The 23,564-nt window shown below is 40.5% G+C and overlaps 1 protein-coding gene across 1 annotated transcript in view; it reads left to right on the top strand.

Moving 5' to 3' along the window:
* Positions 1-23,564, top strand: part of PCYT1B (phosphate cytidylyltransferase 1B, choline) — a 117,097-nt gene that overhangs the window by 60,078 nt on the left and 33,455 nt on the right. The window contains exons 3-5 of the mRNA XM_004382861.2: positions 6,805-6,921; positions 19,261-19,412; positions 22,417-22,495. Of these exons, the coding sequence (XP_004382918.1) occupies positions 6,805-6,921; positions 19,261-19,412; positions 22,417-22,495 (348 nt within the window). The remainder of the gene's footprint in view (positions 1-6,804; positions 6,922-19,260; positions 19,413-22,416; positions 22,496-23,564) is intronic.

Genomic DNA, 23,564 nt, shown 5'->3' with positions numbered 1-23,564 from the left:
AAAAAAAAAAAAACAAGAAAAAAGAAATGCTCCCAGGGATGTCCCTGTGTGTCTGCACAGAATAAGAGAGTAGTTTCCAAGCCACGCGGTACTGCCTGGCTAGAAGGGGCTCCCAAGCCGAGAAAAGAAAAAGAAAAAGAAAAAGAAAAAAACAAATCAAAACAGAACAAATCAGAGCAAACCAACCAACAAGGAAATAAGCCCCGGGGGGGGGGGGTCACACCAGTATGGCGGCACAGGCCGGGAAGCAGTTTCACAGTCAAGCAGTGTTTCACGGCCTTTCAGGAAGAAGCAAAGATGGCGCACAGAGCCGGGTATTTGAGAGAAAGGAGGGGGAGGTGGTGAGAGGTAAGGAAGAAATCTAAAGAAGCGGAAAAAAGCAACACCAGCAGCCAACAAATGGCACTCAGGGGGCTAGCCAGTGTGGGCGGGTGGAATCCAAGCAATACTGGGGGAAAGCTCGTGCTTCCCAGTCAATAGACTGTGGCTGCAAGAAGCAGAGGAGGCTAAGTGGGGGTGAAGAAGCATGGGTGGTGGGAAAGACTATATCACAGGTTACCAGTTGTTCTGTCTCCTGCCGGAAGCTCCGTGAAGCTGCTTTCTAGTACCTCCTGTTCGCTCATCTCCGATAAGAGTCTAAGATGGCAGATCTGTGCTGCGGTAGCTTATAGGGGACCTCTGCGTGTATCTCCCCTCGCTCTCTGTTCTCGGTCATTTTCTTATTCCATTCGGTGCTTGGCTGAGTTCTTTATCTCTTCATTTGATGCTTAGGGTTTCAAGATTGATGTGTGATTCTGTTTGACTTAGTTTTTCTGACCTTTGCTGTGGAGAGACGGCGTGGTGCTTCTGACTATAGCGCTATGTTGCCCGTTAGAGAAAATTTTTGAATCAGTGAATGAATGAATGAAAGTTTGGGACAAGAGAAGGAGCTTGTCGTCTGGAAATAGAGAATCTGGTCTAATGCTATGAACCAATATCAAGCTAATTGACTAAGATTGGGCACCTGTATGCTGTGTAACCACCAAGCAATTTAAATCAGAGACTCAAGCTAGAATAAAATGGTGGTGCATTTTGAAATAGCTGTGTAGTGGGCTCTGGGAACACAGGTCATGGCAGGAGGAGTGAGACGGAGCAAAGGTGAATTCCTGGTCTTTAGAAGAGGACTGCTCCCCTCTTATCTCTGGTGGTGCCACTGGGAAGTCATCCAAGAGAATTGGTTATGTTCATGGGCACCTGGCCAGGGGAACGTCTGTGAGAAATTTCTTTATTTAAAACTTCTAATATCAGTGTTAAGATGTGATAAGAAGTTCTTTGATTACCTGGAAGATACATATTGGTCTTAGACCACATTCTGATAACCATTGTTTTATTAGAGCAGTGGTTCTCAAACTTTAGCATGCTTCAAACCACGAGGAGGCTTGTTAAAACACAGACTGCTAGGCCCCGCCCCAGAGTTCCTGATTCAGTAGGTCTGGGGCTGGGGTCGGGGAGTGGGGGGTGGGTGGCTTGAGAATGTGCATTTCTGACAAATTCTCCAGTGATGCTGCTGATCTGGGGACCATATTCTGAGAACCACTGCTTAAGAGTAGCAGTTGGCAATGGTTGGAGGGAGTGTCAGGGAAATTATCCAACCATCGTAATTGTTGGAGGAGTGTATTGTTACTGGAAAATCTCAGAGAATTTTTAAAAAATCTTGCTGTTTAACTACTATTTAAGAAACAAGAGAAACGTCGTTCCTTTTTTGAAGAGTTGGTAATTTTCAAGAGTAGTGAGCAACTACTTTTTTGTGGCACTGTCATGAGAATTCCATCAAAAAGACATAACAGACCAGAATTTGGTGTTCATAATTGCTTCAAGATTACAGTTATAACTGAAGCTTAACAAAGTATATTCTATTGACATGCCTTGGCACTAGAGTGATCCTATGGTGCTGTTTGTGGGCTCTTTGCTTTTGAAGACTTATAGCTAGAATGGTGTAATAATAAGGCCCTTTTAACGCTTAATTTTTGCCAAATCCAATGTCAAAAATTTTCGCCGAGGAGTTTTATAGTTTTAACTCTTATATTTAGGTCTATGATCCATTCGAGTTAATTTGTATATATTGTATGTATATGAGATGTGAGGTAAGCATATATTATATTTGTGTATGTGAGATGTGAGGTAAGCATAGCCCTCTTCACAGTTCCATTTTCTTATAAGTGCTGAATAACTTATAAAAATTTGGAATGTAAATTCCAGGAAGCTAAAATAATCAAATTTTCCCCATAACACTGATCATTATTCATATGGTCATTATTCATATCCATGATCCTCAAGCAAATCTTCAGCATCATTTTGGTATTATGTCTAATTTATTATATTTAAATTACCATATTTTATGCAAATAACGTGCACCTTCTACATGTTTCTGAACCGCGCCCTCCCTCCCATGAGATATTTTCATAAGCACGCTATGCTAATTTTTTTTACAGTAACATGTAAAAAAAATTGGCATAGTGACACTTATGAAAATACCTCACGGGGGGGCACACGGTTGGCAAACAAACGTAGAAGGTGTGTGTTATTTGCATAAAATACAGTATTTGAAACCTGGTAATCAATGTGTGGTATACGGACATGTATTTTTCCAGAACATCACATTTATCTGATATGCTTTCCTCTGCCCATTCAAGATAAACAGGAATTTACTTGAAATCTTTTTTAAAATGTGTAATAATTTGTGGGCGGAAAGATTGTATTAGTTTTCTATGCTGCATAAGAAATGGCTATAGACTTAGGGGCTTAAAACAACACACATTTATTATCTCATAATTTCCATGAGTCAGGAATCCAAGCCTGGCTTAGCTGAGTCTTCTGTTTAGGGTCTCACAAAGTTGCAATCAAGATACTACACAGGTCTCAATTCTGTCTGGAGGCTTGACTGATGATGGATCTGCTTCCAAACTCACTCAGGTTGTTGGCAGAATTTATTTCCTTGCAATGGTAAGACTGAGGGCCCCAGTTTCTTGCTGGCTGTCAACCAGAGGCCACCTTTAGCTGTTAGAGGCCACCTACAGTTCCTGATCCCATGGCCCCCTCCATAAGCCCTCTTAGCACATGGCAGCTTGCTTCTTCAAAGCCATTAAGGGAGAAAGAGAGTGAGTCTGCTAGCAAGATGGAGTCTATTGGTTAGAAGCAAGTCACAGGTTCCACTCACTTTTAAGGGGAAGGAATTACACAAAGGTGTGAATGCCTGGAGGCCGGAAGCACCTCGGGACCACCTTAGAGTCTATCTACTACAGCCATAGAATAGTTGTGCTCTGGCTGGTGATCATTACCAAACCTCCAGCTTCACAGGCCAGTAGTTCCCAACACAGATGCTCTAAGAGAGTCTTCAGATGCCTAAGAGAATGTCCAGAAACATCTCAAACAAAAGATCAAAAGATCAAAACAAACATACAAACTAAAAAAGCCACACTCCATTTAAAAAAAAAAGTTTTATTATGGACAATTTCAAATATACACAAATGTAGAACAATGTAATGAACATTTATGTGTCACCCATCCCCACACCCACCAATCCATAGCCAGTCTTGCCTCATATACACCCCCATCTGCTCTCCCCTCATGAAGTATTTGAAATAAATTCCTAGATTTTCTAACATTTCATCCATAAACATTTCTATACATATATCTAAAAAATAAGGACTTTATTTTTTAAACACAACCGCTTTACCATTATCCCACCCAAAAAATTAACATTGATTCTTTAATATAATCTAATATCCAGTGTGCCAATTTCCAACTGTCTTATGTCATCATATTTTTATAGTTTGTTTGTTTGACCCGAAATCCAAATAATGTCTATACATTATAATTGGTTATGCGTCTTTTAAGTCTTTTAAAATCTATAGGTCCCTCTTCCATCTCTCTTCCTCTTTTATTTGCTGGAAGACTATTTGTTGAAGAGACCTGGTTCTTTTTTTTTTTTTTTTTTTTTTTTTGTCCTGTAGAGTTTCCCAGAGTCTGGAAATTGCTGACATATTACAATTTTTAAAAGTGAGCTTATTGCAAAATCAACTCCACAAATACTTTTCAAAGATTTATACTAAATGGTCTTTTTTTCATTAATTATGACATCTTTCCTTACTTTTCTTTCCTCCTTGTTTCTTGAATTCATTTATCTTGATCACCTCTGAATCAATAACAAGAAGTTCTGCAAAACTGCCATCTGCTTTCCCCTGGGGTTTATATCTTAAAACAAATTTTCCTCAATTGAATTCAAATTGAATAAGAGCATTGAAACCAAGGATCCCTCATAAAGACTGTTTGTTATTTCAAAGCATTTTCTATTTACTGTGCCTTATTTAGAATACATTAGAATCTTGCAAAGGCAATTCTGTTTGTTCAAAATGGTGTGTAATTGGAAATAATTGCAATTCCCTACCTGACATAGTCTCTTTGGTTTTTTTATTAGAGAAATTTAATTTATTAGAAACAGTGTACCATCTGAATCTATTAATGTAACATTCCTTTTTCTTTATGTTCCAAATTGATGAGGTTGTACTGCATCAAGAAATAATCACAATTTAAAATCTAAGCCTGAAATATCATTCAACAGAAGTTTATATTGATATATTTCTGTTTTAAAATTTTATTTTTATAAAATCAATATAAGACATTGTCTTATTCATCTAGCGCTGCTCCAACAGAAATACCACAAGTGGATGGCTTTAACAAAGAGAAGTTTATTCTCTCACTGTCCTGTAGGCTATAAGTCCAAATTCAGGGCGTCAGCTCCAGGAGAAGGCTCTCTCTCTCTCTGTCGGCTCTGGAGGAAGGTCCTTGTGATGCAACAGTCTTCCCTTGGTCTGGGAGTATCTCAGCGCAGGAACCTCTGGTCCAAAGGACGTGCTTTGCTCCCGGCACTGCTTTCTTGGTGGTGTGAGGTTCCCCTGTGTCTCTGCTCGCTTCTCTCTTTTGTATCTCAAAAGAGATTGCATTAAGACACTATCTAATCTTATAAACCTAATCAGTATAACCTCATCACAGTGACAGAATTTACAACACATAAGGAGATCACATATAACCTCATCATAGTGATAGAGTTTACAACACGTAAGGAAATCACATCAAGTTACACAATCATACAACACTGAGAATCGACCCAGCCAAGCTGATAGATACTTTTGGGGGACACAACTCAATCCATGACAGACATGCATGTAATTTAAAAATCCAATAGGACTCTCAGGCTTATAAAGAAAACCAGCAATCCCTCTCCCTACCTGTCCTCACCCCGATTCTTGTTCCCTGTAGGTACCATGTGACAATCAACTTTCCAAAATGTTGTTGCCATCTCTCAATCACTGTCATTGCCTTTTTTGTTTTCTCTGCCTTTGGAGGATTATACCCTTTTCAAAACTCTTTTCCTGTAATTTCTGTGGTCTTTTGAGAGGAAGCAGAGCTAAATCTGTGTGTTCAGTCTGCCATGTGTAAGTGGTAGCTTTCATATTCTTTTTTTAAGAACACTGCTGTGGCCATATATGTCTCCTTCCTTCCTTCTTAATGCAAAAACAAGAAGTCTCTATGTTGTTTGTGACCGTGAAGAAGAGGTGGCAGGGGTGCTTAAGACAAGAGCACTTTGATATGAGAAACTACTTCTTTCTCCTACCATCCCTTTTTGGATCCTCTTCTTGAGTTTTCACTTTTTTGAGAAGTCAGAAAGTTGTAAAAATCGGTAAAATATATAGAATTTTTCAACGAATGTAACAGGCATCTTCCAGACTCTCAGGATGGGGGTACAACCCTCTTCTCCTACTCTAAGTTAAAAAGAATAATTCTGTGACTTGCTTCATCCACCAGATTGATGGAAACTCCCACCCCCACTGATCTCTCCCTGTGCCTTGAAGGGCATGGGTCTTTGGCTTAGCTCAACAGTACTGTCATTCTACAGTTTCTAGAGTGGTCTCTTGGTGAAGTGTGTCCCTCTTCCTTATGAAATGGCACTGCCCAGAGCACCATATGCCACTGTGAAAGTATCTGCTGTGCCCTTGTCACTCTCGACCTTTCTAGGAAAGACTGTGGTTTTGGTTGCTCACCTCTAACCCTGAACACCACCCCCACATGCAACTTTTGCACCCTGACTCTCCTCCCTTTGGACATGAGTCCTCCATCTCTCATGATACCAAAGAGGTTAGGGAGTGACCTTTGTGCAGTGGTTTGCTGGTAAATGTTTATCAACCAACCCTCTAGGGAGAAATAAGCCCCAATGTGTAGCATTTGCTGATTTCCGTGGTGTAAATATTTCTACCATGGCTGATTTCAGGCTACCCTATGTGACTTGAAGTTGGGAAGAAAGGTACCCAACTGACTCTTGTGAGAGTATGAGCAGATTCCAGCACACCACTGCCTCTGGGGACAGGGCTCAGGGGTCTTCATTCGAGACTTCCAGACTCAAGGATGAAGTCATTTGACTTTTCCAGTGAGCTACTCAGTTAACTCTTTGGTCATGCCCAGTCAGTCTGAATCAACTGGCTCAGAAAACTCCACAGTGCTCTGCATCTGTCTTTCCTGTTGGCTAAAAATGTGTGTTCTGGTTCGGTCTTAATTGTGTTATTATTATTATTTTTTTTACTCTGCTTTAGTATCCTCAGAACAACCTCTTTTAAAAATTAATTTCATGTACTAGGGTGAAACTGATAGTATGTAGAGATTGTTTCTTATCCAGGTAAACTTTCTCACGGCCCTGCACTAATGGAAGAATCAGGTAACTGGGATTCCTTTTTCTGCTATTCTGTTGATAATATTTTCTTTCTTCCACAGTTGACAGACCTGTCAGGGTGTATGCAGATGGAATATTTGACCTCTTCCACTCAGGCCATGCAAGAGCACTTATGCAAGCAAAAACACTGTTCCCCAACAGCTACTTGTTGGTAGGAGGTAAGACGTGTCTATTCTCTTTTTCCGGAAAACTCCTTCATAATGGTAACATCTCACGTTGTTAATGCTTCCAACTCAGCCCAGACTGGCTCACTTGTTCGCTGTCTGACATTTAAAATGATGTTTAGAAAACCATAAGGGAAATCACATCATGGAATTGCACAGCACTCATCTTCTGAGAGGGGAGAGACTCACAATACCACCAAGGGTGACTGTTTCATGTTTTCTATTAGTGCCCTTCTCTTTGGGTTTGAGGCAGGATCCAATTTCTGTTTCTAAAATTTTTGAGAAGGTTAGGAAAGCAATATTATTTTAATTTCAAATCTTGGAGAACTGAGGGGATTCAGGATGATTAAGGGCAAAGAAGGTCATTGTCTATTTCCTTAGTGTGACCTACAGCACTTAGGCCGATGTTGTGCTAACAGTAGCAGCTTATGCCAATCCTAATTAGTTGAATTTACTCACAGTGTATTAAAGAAACAGAGATTTATATGCCCAGATAACCTTGGCTCACAGTGAAAGGACTGACTTTCTTCATAAGCTTGTGGAGAGAGAAGGGTAGTTAGATGTGGCTTACAATTTTCCTCCTCCAGAAGGCCTGCATATTTCAGTTTGGGTAAAAGTGATAATGCTTGACCAGGGAGGCCTGCATCTCACCTTACAGAATTATGAGGGGTCTCTGTAGCTTCCGGAAGCAGCAAGTCCATCCACTATGATCAGTTTTGGTGGCATTACATGAACTAGGCACCATCAACCCTCGGACTTACTGTGAGAAAAAAAGGTGCTGATAACTGTATATCTATTTAAAAAGTATGTTGTCATCTTCTGCAAGTTTAAAACTACCTTTCAGATATTTAAGAGGAACCCTTCTGCAGCTGTTGCCGAGGATGGTGACCACGTGGTTATTGAACGGTGTTCTTTCCAGAAGCAAGAGATGGTGAAAGGCATTGGTTACTGGGCAAGTCAGACAGAGGGAACCCAAGGCAGGCAAGAAACACTTCACTTGCTCACTTCCCTTTATCTTGAATGGAAAACCATTTCTCAAGTGAGCACTACCACCTGGAGTCTGGTCCCAGGCTGATGGGGCCACAGGGAGACATTTGCAATGTTTAGGATTTTCAAAAATCCTTGGGGCTTCAGTTTCAGCTTATTAAATTTGGTCATTTTGGTGATTGAAATTTAGCGGTGGCTAGATGCAGGTCACAGTTAACAGGAACATCAGCCATGGCCCTGGGTTAACACATCAAAAGTAGGATCAATGGAAATGTTCAGCTTTCAGTACATTCTCGTAAATTGAAGAAGGCAGTTAATTAATGTCAGCAGCTTTCCAGGTAATTATGCCACAATGGTTTCACTGATTCATGGACTGATTCCTTCATTTAACAAATACTTACCGCGTTTCTACAATACCAGGCACTAGGGACGCAGCCATGAGCAAAATAGACTGTCTATACCCTCATAGAGCTTATACTCCAAAGTGGAGGCAGATAACGCCCAATAAACTAGTAAATACGTAGTCATGGTGCTATGAGGAAATATAAAATCAGGCAAGAGGAAAGAGTGACTGGATGGGTGAAGGAGAGATGTTTTAGGTAGGAAGGCCAGGAGGCCTCTCTGATGAGGTGACATTTGTGCAGAGACCTGGATGAAGGGAGGGCGTGCAAAAGCCAGACCATACACCCTTCCTTGTGCAGCCTTCTCACCAATCAAGACGATACGTGGGGACAAGTGAAGAAGACATGGTAGCTACAGTGGTATGTTATTTTACCGATTTGTATGTCTTTGAGGAGGCTTTCCATAAAAGCACAGATGCTTTAATACTCAAAGCAATTAATATAGACAGGAGTTCAGGGTCAAGAATTAATGCAGAAGAGAAGGAGAAAAACTCCAGCAAGAAATCCTAGATGTCTTAGCAGCCATGGCAAAGGGGGCCATATAGTCATTCCATAACTCAAATGCTGGAAGCAATACTGCTCCATTCAAAGGCAGGAAGTAACTTTTTCCTGCCTTGAGTTCTTATTGCCAAAAATTGCAAAAATAATTTATTATTATTATTGTCATCAAAAATATTTTTTAAATTCCAGTAAAAAGACCAGACTTAATGGTCTGACTGAGACTGGAGGAACCCCAGAGAGCATGGCCCCCGGACTCTCTGTCAACCCAGAACTAAAACCATTCCTGAGGAGGCCAACTCGCCAGACAAAGATTAGACTGGACTATGGGACATAAAATGATACTCGTGAAGATTGTGCTTCTTAGCTCAGGTAGATACATGAGACTAAATGGGCAGCTCCTGTCCAGAGGAGAGATGGGAAGGCAGAGAGGGTCAGGAGCTGGTTGAATGGACGTGGGAAATCAGGGGTGGAAAGGAGGAGGGTGCTGTCACAGTACAGGGAGAGCAATTAGGGTCCCATAACAGTGTATGTATAAATTTTTGTATGAGAGACTAACTGGAATTGTAAACTTTCACTTAAAGTACAATAAAATAAAATAAAAATTTTTTTAAACATCTATCAAGTCACAATTTGTTAAGATCCTCCTTCAAATTTGTTGGAAGCAACGGATTAGAAATGACCTGACCTGCAATAGGATTTGTTACCAAGCCATCAGAATCATTTGCTTTCTCCCTTTTGGGGAAGTATAACAAAAAGACTTTACCAAGACTTACCAGATGACTCTAAATTATAACTCTTGCTCTTTTACTTGAAAACAACTTATTCAAACAGATACACTCAGAAAGGGTTGGGAAATGGAAATATTGGTAATTTCATTACATCATTGTCAGTACAATCATTTTTGATAAAATGCTTTTATCATGTGCTTTCAACATTTTTTTTAAAACAAATCCTTGAGGCTGCAGTTTCAGCTTACTAAATTTGCAGGAAACACCATCTAACCTAATTGGCAAAGCCAGTCCTCACTGTTAAACCTACTAAAGAAATCTAGAAAAAGTATGACTTCACTTTTCAGTTCAATTATTTATATTAATGTGTTTCAAGAAATTTCATTGAAACCACTGAGAAATGCATTACAGAATGCATTGTATAAAACAGAATCAGCCAAGATTAAAATAATATAGACCTAACATAATAAGTTATAAACAAAACAATAAATCAATGTGCTTAATTTGTAGTAATGCAATATAATTTATACATAAAATTGTGATATTTATAAAGAGAGGAGTATAATAAAGGACATGCTATTCTTTCTCTAAATATTGTGGGGGGGGTGTGTGTCTGTGTCTGTATCAAATTCTAGTGTTTGGCTTTTGGGAATAGTTAAATAAAATCAAATATAAAAATCAAAAGTAACAATTATCTTTATTAGACATCACAATTAAACTTTTCCTATGTATTTAATGATAAAAAAGGGCATAACTGTTAAAAAAGTAATTGATCTGGCAGCATATAATTTTACTTTTTGTTGTGAGGAGGTAGAAAATAATAAACATTTTAGAAGATGAAATGGGATGAGGATTATCTTTAAGTGGAATAAATATTTTATGATGTGAGTTGACAAATTAGGTTTTTTACTTCCTTTCTAAATAATTCATATGAAAGCTGAAAAAAATCGTGTAAACGTTTTATCCACGTGTTTATTCCAGTGCATTTTGAAAATTTTGCTAATTCCAGAAAGTATTCCTATTACATTTTTAAGAAGCAGCAGTACCAACCTATACACCTTTGGCTTTTTAAAGTGAACAGCTAGGGGAAAAATGCTCACTCTTAAATACAAGATAAAAGCCATTTTTAGGATTCAATATGAGTGTTGAGACTAGCTAAAAAATGCTTACTCTTAACTACATGAAAAAGCCATTTTTAAAATAATATTTTATTGTATTTTAGGTGATAGTTTACACAGCAAATTAGGTTCCTCTTTAACAATGTTTATACAAATTTTTTATACAAATTCCGTATCATTGGTTGCAATTTTTACAATGTGTCAGCATTCTCATTATTTCCATTCTGTTTGTTCTGTTTCCATTTTTCTAGCTTCCTTTCCCCTCCTTGCCTTCTCATCTTTGCTTTCGGGTAAATGTTGACCATTTGGTCTCATGTAGTTACTTCTTTAAGGGAGCACATTACTCACGGGTGATATTGTTTATTTTATAAGCCAATCTATTATAGCTTCAATTCCAAGTTCAAAGGGTATCTTAGGGCGATAGTCTCAGGGGTTCCTCTAGTCTCTATTAGTCCAGTAGGCCTGGCCTTTTTTAGGAATTTGGGTTTTGTTCTACATTTTTCTCCCATTCTATCAGGGACCTTCTACTGGTCAGTAGTGGTAGCCAGACACCATCTAGTTCTTCTTGGTCTCAGGTTAGAAGAGGCTGTGGTTTGTGTGGGCTATTAGTCCCATGGACTAGCTTCTTCTTTGAGACTTTGATTACCTTCATTCTCTTTTGCTCCTTACGAGTAGAGACCAATAGTTGTATCTTAGATGGCCACGGGCAAGCTTTTAAGACCCCAGGTGATACTCACCAAATTAGGATGTAGAACATTAACTTTGTGAACTATGTTATGCCAATTAACTATGGTCTCAAGCCTTTTAACCCAGTAAACCAATCCCACAAGTTGTTTGGCTATATCTAGGCAGCCTCCGTAACTGTGCCCCCACGTGTTTTGTTACATATGCGGATACCATATTTTTATGCAAATAACATGCACCTTCTATGTTTGTTTGCCAACTGCTCCCCCCCGTGGGGTATTTTCATAAGTGCTGTTATGCTATTTTTTTACATGTTGTTTTATTTGTGTAAAATATGGTATATATGCAGCACACACAAACGTGTATATGCATATGCCTGCAGATACCTATACATGCATGTGTGTTTACTCACATATGCCTTTCTATACACATATATGCATCCATATCTACCTATGTAACCACATGCGTATTTTTGGTTGTTTTTACTGTTGTTGCAAAATTGTATATGTTATAGCATTTACTGAAATTTTCCCTTTTTCTTGTGTACTTCTTAGTGTCTTTATTGACCCTGATTAGGTTGTGCTTACTTCACCCGTATTTGGTCTTGCCTTTCCTATCACCAAAAGTGATCCCCCGCCCTCATCCCTGGTAACCATCAAAGAACTTTGCTTTCTGTGTATATATCTATTCTTGACTTTTTATAATAGTGGGACTATACAATATTTGTCTTTTTGTGATTGACTTATTTCACTCAGCATAATGTCCTGCAGATTCATCCATGTTATGTTTCATGGACTGCTCATTATTCTTTATAGATGCGTAGTATTCCATTGTGTGTATGTACCATAATTTGTTTATCCATTCATCTGTTGATGGGCACTTAGGTTGCTTCCATCTTTTTGCTATTGTAAATAATGCTGCAATGAACATAGGTGTGTATATGACTATTTGTGTCATTGCTCTTTTATCTCTAAGATATATACCTAGGAGTGGGATTGCTGGATCATAAGGTATTTCTATTTCTAGCTTTTTGAGGAAGCACCATACTGTTTTCCACAGTGGTTGTACCATTTTACAATCCCACCAGCAATGTATGAGTTCTAATTCCCCCACAATCTCACCAGCATTTGTTGTTTTCTGTTTTTTTTGGTCATTGCCATTTTTGCAGGGGTGAGATGGTATCTCATCGTAGTTTTGATTTGCGTCTCTCTAGTGGCTAATCGGAAACCCTGGTGGCGTAGTGGTTAAGAGTTTTGGATGCTAACCAAAAGGTCGGCAGTTCGAATCCAAGAGGTGCTCCTTGGAAACGCTATGGGGCAGTTCTACTCTGTACTATAGGGTCACTATGAATCAGAATCGACTCAACGGCAGTGGGTTTGGGTTTTTTAATGGCTAATGATTGCAAGCATCTTTTCATGTATTTGTTGGCTGCCTGAATGCCCTCTTTGGTGACATGTCTGTGTCCTTTCCCCTTTTTTTGATTGAATTGTTTGATTTTTTTGTTGAGTTGTTGAAATTTTCTATGTATTTTAGAGATTAGACCCTTATCAGATATGCCATTGCTGAAGATATTTTTCCCAATCTGTAGGTTCTTTTTTTACTCTCTTGATAAAGTCTTTTGATGAGAACAATTATTTGGTTTTTAGGAGGTCCCAGTTATCTAATTTATCTTCTATCATTCATGCATTTTTAGTTTTGTTTGGTATTTATGCTGAAAATTAGGTCCCCTAGTTTTGACCCTATGTTATCTTCCAGGGACTTTATAGTTTTAGCTTTAACATTTAGGTATTTGATCCATTTTGAGTTAGTTTTTGTGCATGGTGTGAGGTATGGATCTTGATTCATTTTTCTGCATATGGATATCCAGTTTTGCCAGCACCATTTGTTAAAAAGACTGTTTCTTCCCCACTGAATGGACTTTTACCCTTTGTTGAAGATCAGCTGTCCATAGATGGATGGATTTACTTCTGGATTCTCAATTCTATTCCATTGGTCTCTGTGTCTGTCATTGAACCAGTACCAGGCTATTTTGATTACGGTGGCTCCATAGTAAGTTTTGAGATTGGGAAGTGTGAGGCCTCCTACTTTGTTCTTCTTCTTCAATAGTGCTTTAGCTATTCGGGGCCTCCTTCCTTTCCATATAAAGTTGGAGATTAGTTTTTCCACTTCATTAAAGAATGTTTTGGAATTTGGATTGGGATCGCGTTATATCTCTAGATCTCTTTCGGTAGTTTCACCATGTTTTAAATATGAAGCAACTGAGGCTTCGAGAGTTTGAGTAACTTCCCTAGTAAGAAGCAGTAGAGCTGGGATTAGAACCCAAGTCTGTTGGGCTCCGAAGTTTAACCCTTATGTTATATGTTTCTCTGCTGCAAGTACTGGTAATATTTCATTTTGAGCACAGTGATCTGCCAGGCTAGGTTAGCAGCAGCAGAAGCTCCCGGATAGCTCAATGAATTCATCCATTGAGCACCACTACTCAGAGTTCTGCATCTGGTTGTCAGAGTGCGTTTGCCAAGACTCAAGAACAACAGTGCTGCTTTGGGCGTAATTAATGTTTAGACAATAACTGGTTGGCATGTTCAGCTGCTTCTTGAGGTCACTCCTGGGACATGAAAATAGGACCCCGTATTGGCATAAACAGGATGTTTGTTTTCTTTGTGTTCTGTCAGGAGGCCATTATCTCAGTCATCTAGAAGTTATACCACATTGCTCAGGTGCAAGTTCAAAAGGGGGGAGGATATGGGTCATCCTAGTTTTGTACTATTTAAAATAGAAAATTGATGGATCTGAAATCCATTTCTGCTCAATATGATTCTTAAGGTAGTATTTTAATAAAGTCCTAAAAGAACATTTAAAAAGCTTAGATCAATTTTAAAATTGTATAGCTTGGCCCATAAATAATTCCTATCTACGGAGTCAAAAGCGAACGAAGTCAGTGAATCAATACATAGTCATTATGGCCCTACTACCTGCTCCCCACTGCTGGGTGCGATGGGTGATTCAGACAGGCACGGCACTTTACTCAACTTGTTCATAATATGCTGTGGGAATTTTCAAAGGATAATCCCTTGAAGCTTGTCAAATAGAGAGCTGCCTGGGCCCCACTAGAGACCCACTGAATCAAAAATCTCAGGGAGTGGGGCCTAGCCATCTTTATATTTAACAAGCTCCTTAGGTGATTCTGATACTCATCAGAGTTTTTGAACGAGCCACCTGGTTGATGGTGCGTTGGTAGTGCAAAATGCAATAATAGAAAATATCTCAGGAAATATGTATAGGGGAGATATGCCTATGCATATGTATCTAGAGACATATCAGTCTCTTATTTGCATGTATGCTGTTGAAATGTGCCTAGAGATAAATACACATCTATTATTTTAAATAATTGTGGTGCAATTAGTTACTTAACACGGCCCTTCTAGCCATGGTCTTTGTGACTTACACACAGTGATTGAGTGGAACTATGCAAATAAGGTATATGGAACATATGATGGTTGGGGTTATGTGTCGACTTGGCTGGACCATGAATTCCCAGTATTGTGTGGTTGTCCTCCACTTTAGGTGTTGTGAATCCTGACCTCTACATATTGATGAGGAAGGATTGGTGTAAGGTGCGTCTTGGGTCAAAGGAGGGCATGACTTAAGCCCCACCCTCACTAAAGTTACACCCTTCCCTGGGGTGTGGCCTGCATCTAAGATATATGTATGTGTCCTGGTGAGGCTCTCTCTCTTTCTGCATCTGGAGCCCGTGTCCAGTTCATGATCATTTGACTTCCCCAGAGGCCTGCTGTCTGACTTGCCAATTCTGGGATTTGCTGGCCTCCAAAGCCCCTTGTGCTAGTGGCCTATCAAGTGACCTGATTCGTCAGCTTCTGCAGCCCTGTGAGCCAGCAGCCTATGGTCTGAACTGCTGGTTTGGGTTCATCAGCTCCTGCAGCCATGTGGGTTGGGAGAAGCCTACACCTGACTCATGAATTTGGGACTTGCCAGCCTCCACAACTGCAGGAGCCATTTCCTTTATATGGTTCGTGAGTTCTGTGAGACATTGCAGCAAATTAGGGAACCCAAAGACTGGAGGGAGAGTGCTGAGGTGAGAGGGAGTAGTTGATGTTAGAGGTGATGGAGTGGTACAGCAGCTTGGAAGAGTTGGACAAATGGGACATCTTTAACCTCCATCTCATAAGAACCAGCTTCGTGCTGATCCTTATAAAAGAAATTATTCGTTTAATAATAATAAACATTTATTGAGCATCTATATGTGTCAGGCATTGTTAATTCATTCAACAAATATTTGCTAAGAGCCCACCATGGCCAGGTACTGTTTATCGGAGAGTGAAACAGACAAAAGTCCCTGCCCTCGGGGAACTTACATTTTAGTAGGGGAACACCAACGATCAACAAAATTAAATAAGATAATTCTGTGATGATGGGTGCAATGGCAAGAGGTGAAGTGAGGAGAGGATGGGTACTGCCAGTGGTGGGGGCAGGATTGCAATTTAGAATAGGATGGTAGGGAAGACTGTTCCCTGGAGAGGAAGAGAGGGAGTGAGACCTAGGGATAGTTGCAGTACAACTGTTCCAGGGTCGAGGACCAGGAAGTACAAAGGCCCTAATACAATAGGAGATGTGGTCAGAAAGGCAAGGAGTGTCAGAAGTGTGAGTCTTGTAGGGCCTCATAGGCTGGAAATGTGGATTTCATAGGGGCCTTGTAGGCTGCTGGAGGACTTTGGTTTTTACTCTGAGAAAGATGGGAAGGGTTCCGAGCCTAGGAATAACATGATCTGACAGGTTTTAACAGGATGATTCTGGTCAATGAGAACAGGTCATTGGGGGGATGGGTGAGCCTATCAGGAGACCAGATAGCAGGCCACTGCAGTAATCCATGGGAGAGATGGTTAATGGGCCAGGATGGAAGCAGTGGAGGTGCTGAGAAGTCCATGGCTTCTGGGTACATTTTGAAGGCAGATCCAGCAGTTTGCTGATGGATTGGATGCGGCGTGTGGGAGGACAGAGGAGTCAGTGATGACTCCAAGGCTTTGGCCTGAGTAATTGAAAGGACTGCACTGCTATTTACTGAGATGAGGAAGACTACAGGAGGTTCAGGTTTGGGAGAAACCATCAAAAATTTGTGAGGTTACAACTATCGGTCTCTACTCATCCAAAGCAAAAGAGAAAGAAGGAAACCAAAGGTTCAAAGAAGAAACTAATCTACAGGACTAATAGTCTACATGAACCATGGCCTCATTTACCCTGAGACCCTAAGAACTAGATGGTGCGTGGCTACCACTACCGACCGTTCTGATCAGGGCCACAATAGATGGATCTTGACAGAATGGGAGAAAAATGTGGAACAGAACCTCAAATTCTTAAAAAAAAAAATCCAGACTTACTGGACCGGTTGAGACTGGAGGAGTCCCTGAGACTATTGCCCTGAGATACTCTTTAAACCATGAACCAAAACTAGCCCTTGAATGGAAAGTTGGCTCACAAAATAAAGAATATCACCCGTGAGTACTGTGCTCTTTTAAAAAATCATCTATATGAGACCAAAGAGTCAACAATTACTTTAAAACAAAGATGAGAAGATAAGGGGACAGGGAAACTAGATTAATGGAAATGGAACAGCCAGAATGGAAATAATGAGTATGTTCATGCCTTGTGAAGAATGTAACCAATGTCACTGAACAATTTGTGTAGAAATTGTTGAATGGGAACCGAAACTGCTGTGTAAACTTTCACTGAAAACACAATAAAACATTATTTTTAAAAAAGTCTCTGGGGTTTGGACACATTTACTTTCCAATGTCAAGAAGGTAGTCTGGAGTTTGGAGTAGTCCCTATTCGTTTAATTCCTGTTTGTCCAGGCATCTATCAGGCAAATGGATATGCAGATAACATCTGCCTCAAATTTATGTAAATTTGAAATGATACATATCAGTAGCCATTTGTTGGACCTTGTCTCAGAGGCAATACTAGAAGACATTTGTTCCTTCCCTCACCATTATAACCACTAATTGCTTGGAACAAAATGATTCTTCTGTATAGAACTTGAGAAGATTTCTTCGCCTGTCCTAAGAATTACTTGTACCTTGTCCTGGCTTCAGTTTCTCAGTGGGACTTAAAAAAAAAAGCAAACCAACCCCGTTGCCATCGAGTCAATTCCGACTCATAGCAACCCTATAGGACAGAGCAGAACTGCCCCATAGGGTTTCCAAGAAGCAGCTGGTGGATTCAAACTGCCGACCTTTTGGTTAGCAGCCAAACTGTCAACTACCGCGCCAACAGTGCAACTTAGGAGGACCATAGAAGACAGGTGTCTCTGGGAAGGGCTGCAACAGGAGGTTTCCCAAAGGATGCTGGGTGTGGCCATTGGCTGTATTTCCTCTGTGGCCAGATTTAGTTCTGGATGTGGGTCATGATTTGGTTTTAAGAAAATGATCACATTTCTGTTTTTAAAACACATCTTGTACATTTAAAATCTGTGAATTTATCATATATACATAATATCTTAAAGAAAAAACTCATATTGAGGAGCAGTCAGAGTAGTTCTGAGCACCTGATCCTCACTAGTATTGGTAAACAGGGATTGTAGCCATAATGGTATTTCTTCTGGACATGTGGGAAACCTTAGAAAAGCTGCCTTTGTCAACCAAAAAATACATTCTGGATAGGATAATAAATACTATTTTCAGTTTATTTCAAAATATTTTTATATAAATCCTTTCTAAGGCTGATCAAAAACCAAATCTGTTGCTGTGGAGTCAATTCCGACTCATAGCAACCCTACGGGACAGAGTAGAACTGCTCCATAGGGTTTCCAAGGCTGTAAATCTTTACAGAAGCAGACCACCACGTGTTTCTCCCCCGGAGCAGCTGGTGGGTTCCAACTGCAATCTTTCAGTTAGCAGCCGAGCACTTAACCACTGAGCCACCAGGGCTCCTTCTAAGGCTGATACCAAAAACCCACTGCCATCGAGTTGATTCCGACTCATAGTGACCCCATAGGGGTTTCCAAGGCTGTAAATCTCTATAGAGGCAAACTGCCACGTCTTTCTCCCACGGAGCTGCTGGTGGTTTCAAACTGCCGACCTTTAGGTTAGCAGTCGATTGCTTTAACCACTGAGCCACAAGGGCTCCTTCTAAGGCTGACAGTGAAGGATACTTACTAACTCCATTTGAATGGTTAGGAATCTGAGATCTAGAAAGGATAAGAGATGTGGAAAAGACGAATTCTGCTAGATTAGACTTTGTATTTTATGCCTTTCTCCTCTTGATTGTGTAGTCTGATGTGTAGTGACTGGACCTTAATCCAGGGAACAGAAGTGTGTGTATGAGGACATGTGTATATATGTATGTGTGTTTGTATATGTGTATGAGTACATGGGTATATGTATTAGGTGTGTGTGTTTGTATATGTGTGTTTATGAGTATGTATGTGTGTTTGTGTATGTGTGTGTGTGTGTGTGTGCAAGCACACACGAATCACACTTGGGTTAATAAGAACAATGATCTAGTAAAAGAATTGGAACTGACCATTCAAACCTTATATAATTCAGTCCTCTTGGTTCTTCTCCTCTCCCTTCTCTGTCTGCTACTTTTATTTCTGATTAGTAATTTTCACTAAAAGGTGGAATAGAGAAATAAAGATATGAAAGTCACATTAGGTAGGGTGGAGAATATTTTTAATAAAAACCACAGTTGTAATTAGCACTAAAATGAAATCCTGAATTGCCAGTGGATTTCAGCTTGCTTCACTCTCCAGATCCTTTGTTCCTGTAAAAAAAAAAAAAAAAAATTGAGTTTGATTATGCTGTGCTCCTTTTGTCTTGCTGACGATGCCAGGTCTGCACCCTCGTGAGTGTCCGCAGGGTCTGGACTGGGAATAGCATTTCACACGTTTGCCTGTTTCAGTTTGCAGTGATGACCTCACCCACAAATTCAAAGGTTTCACTGTGATGAATGAAGCAGAAAGATATGAAGCTCTCAGACATTGTCGCTATGTGGACGAAGTCATCAGAGATGCTCCATGGACACTCACACCTGAGTTTCTGGAAAAACACAAGGTACTTCTCATTCATCCACATTCTCTAAGTAGTCCAACAGGGAGTCTAGGTCCTGCAGCCTACTCCACAGAAAGCCCAAAGACTCTTCAGATTCTTAAAAGAGGCAACCTTAGGAACCATCGTGTGGCGTCGTTGCTTGATGCAGTACTTCTCTTCCGCACGTGCCTGGGGACTGGAGTCCTTTCACTTCTCCAGTGTGTGCTCTGGAGGTAGACCACCTAGGTCCAGATGCTGCCTCTATCCCTCCCTAACTGTGGGACTGTGAGCAAGATATTTAACCACTCAGTGCTCACTTACCTCACCTGTAAAATGGGATGATAATAGTCCCTTCCTCGTGAGGCTATTTTGAAGATCTAATGAGATAAAAATCTAAGTAAAGTGCTTGGAACACTGGCCCCATTGCAAGAGCTTCAAAAATGCTAGCCACCACCATTGTCGTCATCATCATCATTATCACCATCATCATTTTTCGTGGAACAATTGAATAGACATCTTAGCCAGAAGGTCAGGGATCGGCCTTTAAGGAAAGAACTTTATGTCTATGAGTTTGTGGCCCTGAGAAACAGCTCATACTGACATAAGATTTTTATTAGTTGAAAACATGAGAAATTCTTTTATCTGCATCAAATTATGTGCTTTGTATCTCCCGACCAGCCCCACATTAGGAGCTATTCTTTCCTTTTATAAGCAGTACAAAAAAATAAGATTAAGCTGTTCTAAGAGTTTTCTTTTCTATTTTTAAATTCGCAATGCAGAAGAGAATAGAGAATACTGATAAATGTGCATGGGTAATAGCAGAGGAGACAATTTCCCGGCGAGAATGAAAAGAAAGAGGAAAAACTACAATATGATTTGCATCCAGCAATCACCAACACATTTTTACTCAGCATCTATAGTATATGCAACTTGTGCTAGGCATGATGGGAGATGCTAATAACGATATGATGGCTGTCGTTTATTAAATATTTACCATGTGCCCAGCACTGTGCTAAGTGCTTGACTTTTACATGATCACATTCAATCTCGTGGCTACCCTGAGAAGTAACTGCTGTTGTTATTATTATTATATGATACATTGCAAAGGAGGAGGAACTAAATTTGAGTAATAAAAAATAGAATGAATAATCATTAACATTTATTGAGTACTTGCTGTGTACCAGTTATTATTTTAAGCACTTTCATGTATATTATGGAGCCCTGGTGACACAGTGGTTAAGAGCTCAGCTGCTAACCACAAGGTCGGCAGTTTGAATCCACCAGCTGCTCCTTGGAAACCCAATGGGGCAGTTCTACTCTGTCCTGTGGGGTCTATTAGGCAGAATAAACTCGACAGCAGGGGGTATGAATGTATATATATTCTATAATTTAATCCAGTGGTCCTCAACTGGATGTGAGATTGCCCTCCAGATGACATTTGGCATTGTTTGGAGACATTTTTGGTTGTCACAACTAGAGGGGTGCTACTGGCATCTAGTGGGTAAAGGCCAGGGGTGCTGCTTAGCATCTTATCATGCACAGGCCAGCCCCCACACCAAAGAATTATCCAGCCCCAAATGTCACTAGTACTGTGGCTGAGAAACTCTGCTTTAATCCTTACTACAACTTATGAGTTATGTAGCTAGTAAAATTGGGTTCCTTGTCCTAGCAGAGGTGATTAAAGAATGAACGAGTTACCTGAAGGAGAATGTTTAACAGAAGGCCAAGAGAACCCACTGTCAGAGGTGGGAGAAGAAAGCGGGACAAGAAAGGAGAGGAACAAAACATTTATTCTTCTAACCCCCAATATCTTATGAAATGGAGCCAGTAGGAAATACCTTTCAGGCAGGAACCATACCAAGGCAATCTAAACTACTACTGTAAACTACCTCTCAAGGTGGAGTGAAGCCTCATTATAAAGGGCTTTGAAAACCATGCAAGAAGTTTTTATTTGTTGTAGTAGGAAACAGGGAACCAGTGAAGATCAACAGGCACAAGGGTGACAAGAAGGAAACTCTGTTTAAAGAGGACTCTCCATGTGACAGCAAGATGGCTTAGAGGGGAGAGAGCCTACAGTGAGGAAGGTCAGATACAAGTTGGTGGAAATAATATGGGTGACAGCCTGGGACCTGGATTTGGTATAGTAGCAATGGAGAGGAAGTGATGGATGCGCGCGCACACACACACACATACATACGCACACACACACACTCACAACAATGGACCTTGTGACCGACCAGTGTGCTATGGAGGGAAGTTGGTAAAGAAGGTCAATGCCAAGGTTTTGGCTGAGGAAAAGTGGAGGTGCCATTGGCAGTGGGCCCTAGTTTTCAGAAAGATGAACTAAAGTCTGGAAAGGTTGACTTTAAAGTGACAGCAAAAGGTGGTGAAAGAGAAAAGGGCTGCAGTTCGAATTAAGAAAGCATAGTCTGGTTCCCCAACTGCCCACTCCCTGCCTAAAACCACTAATAAGCTGTGTGACCTTGGACAAATCTAACACGCTTTCTGGTTTCAGCATTCTTATCTTCGAACTGAAATAGTAATATGTGCCCTACCTACCTCACAAGGTGATTGTGAGGACCAAATGAGAAGAGAGACATGCAGTTCATTTGCCCAGTATAAAATATGACCTAAGCATCAGAAGCCTATTGCCATCAATGGGACAGGAAATGGAGATTTGGGTTCCCGTCCTAGCAGAGGTGATTAAAATCTAAAGAATGAATGAGTTCTCTGAAGCAGAATGTTTAACAGAAGGCCAAGAGAACTCACTGTCAGAGGTGGGAGAAGAAAGAGGGACCAGAAAGGAGAGGAACCAAACATTTATTCTTCTAGCTCCCAATTATCTCATGAAATGGAGCCAGTAGGAAATACCTTTCAGGCAAGGATTCAGCCCCACAATGTCCATTTAACACACAAATGCCTTATTTCAAAAAGGCATTTTGAGGTCACCAAACCAGTTGCCATCAAGTCAATTCCGACTCATTTAAATTCATCCCACTGGTGACGTGACACTTCTTTCTCTTAACAGATTGACTTTGTGGCCCATGATGACATTCCATATTCCTCTGCTGGCTCTGATGATGTTTACAAGCATATAAAGGAAGCAGGTAAGGAGTTCTCCTGTGCTCACCTGTCCACTGCTTCACAATTGTGGGGTTTAATAAGAGACATGTGTCCTAGAACTGTAGCAGTTACATACTGGGCACTGGAATTTCAGGTGTCTTCCCAGCAGCCTCTACAAACCTCTGTTGACATGTGCTAAGACACCATTTGGGCATTTATATAGGAATTAACCTGAGCACAAAAGTACTCAACTTCAGGTTTGAGACTCAATTCTAGGGTTCATCAGACTAACATCACAGGGCCCTATTGCTTAAAGGGCAATCACTTTCCTCATTCACAATTAAGTCTTCGCAATGAAATGATAGTAATATCCTCAGGTACCACGTGCAGAGGCAAAAATAGAATGGATAAGCATTTGCAGAATCAAGTAAAATATTTCCTTCCTGAAACTCATAAGTGATGTCCTGGAAGGCAGATGTGGTGCTTGAGCTTCTGGAAGCTGGCACACATACTTTTGTCACTAAGCATTTCTGTGAAGGTCAGAGTTGGGGAAGGGATGGGCTAGAATTGATATTTTGGCTAAAGATAGGTATGAAAGTAGCTTTGTAATGGTTTGGTTTATTTTCTGCTCTTTTATTGTCTACCATACACTTAATCTATAGGCACTGTATGTACATCCACACATACCTTCACATGTACATCAAGCCATTGTCTGGCATGGTACAGATACTCTAGTTTAGTGAGTTACCATATGCTTTACTTAGGGACGTCAAGAAGTCTAATACATCCATTATACTAGAGCTGCCCCCCTTGCCATCCACCATCAGAGCCACCTCCCCCCTTTTCTGGGGGCCAGTGGAACTCCACCCATGGAAAACCCCTTATTCCCCACCCTTAGCCTTTTCCTGCTACTCACAGACTTTCAGACTCTTGAGTAGGATGGGCCCCTAAAAGTCACCAAACCCAGTTTCCCATCCCGTCCTTGGCATCATTGTGGGGTATCAAGATCTGCTCAGCCATGTCCCCCTCCCTCCCACATTGTAGTCCTCTGACATCAGCCATCTCCTCCATCTGTTCCCCAAAAACCTTCGCCTTTGGCCTGTCTTGGCCTTA

The sequence above is a fragment of the Trichechus manatus genome, unplaced genomic scaffold (assembly GCF_000243295.1).
Source record: "Trichechus manatus latirostris isolate Lorelei unplaced genomic scaffold, TriManLat1.0 scaffold00100, whole genome shotgun sequence".
NCBI classification, from domain to species: Eukaryota; Metazoa; Chordata; class Mammalia; order Sirenia; family Trichechidae; genus Trichechus; species Trichechus manatus.
This window is presented reverse-complemented; position numbering and strand designations above follow the sequence as displayed.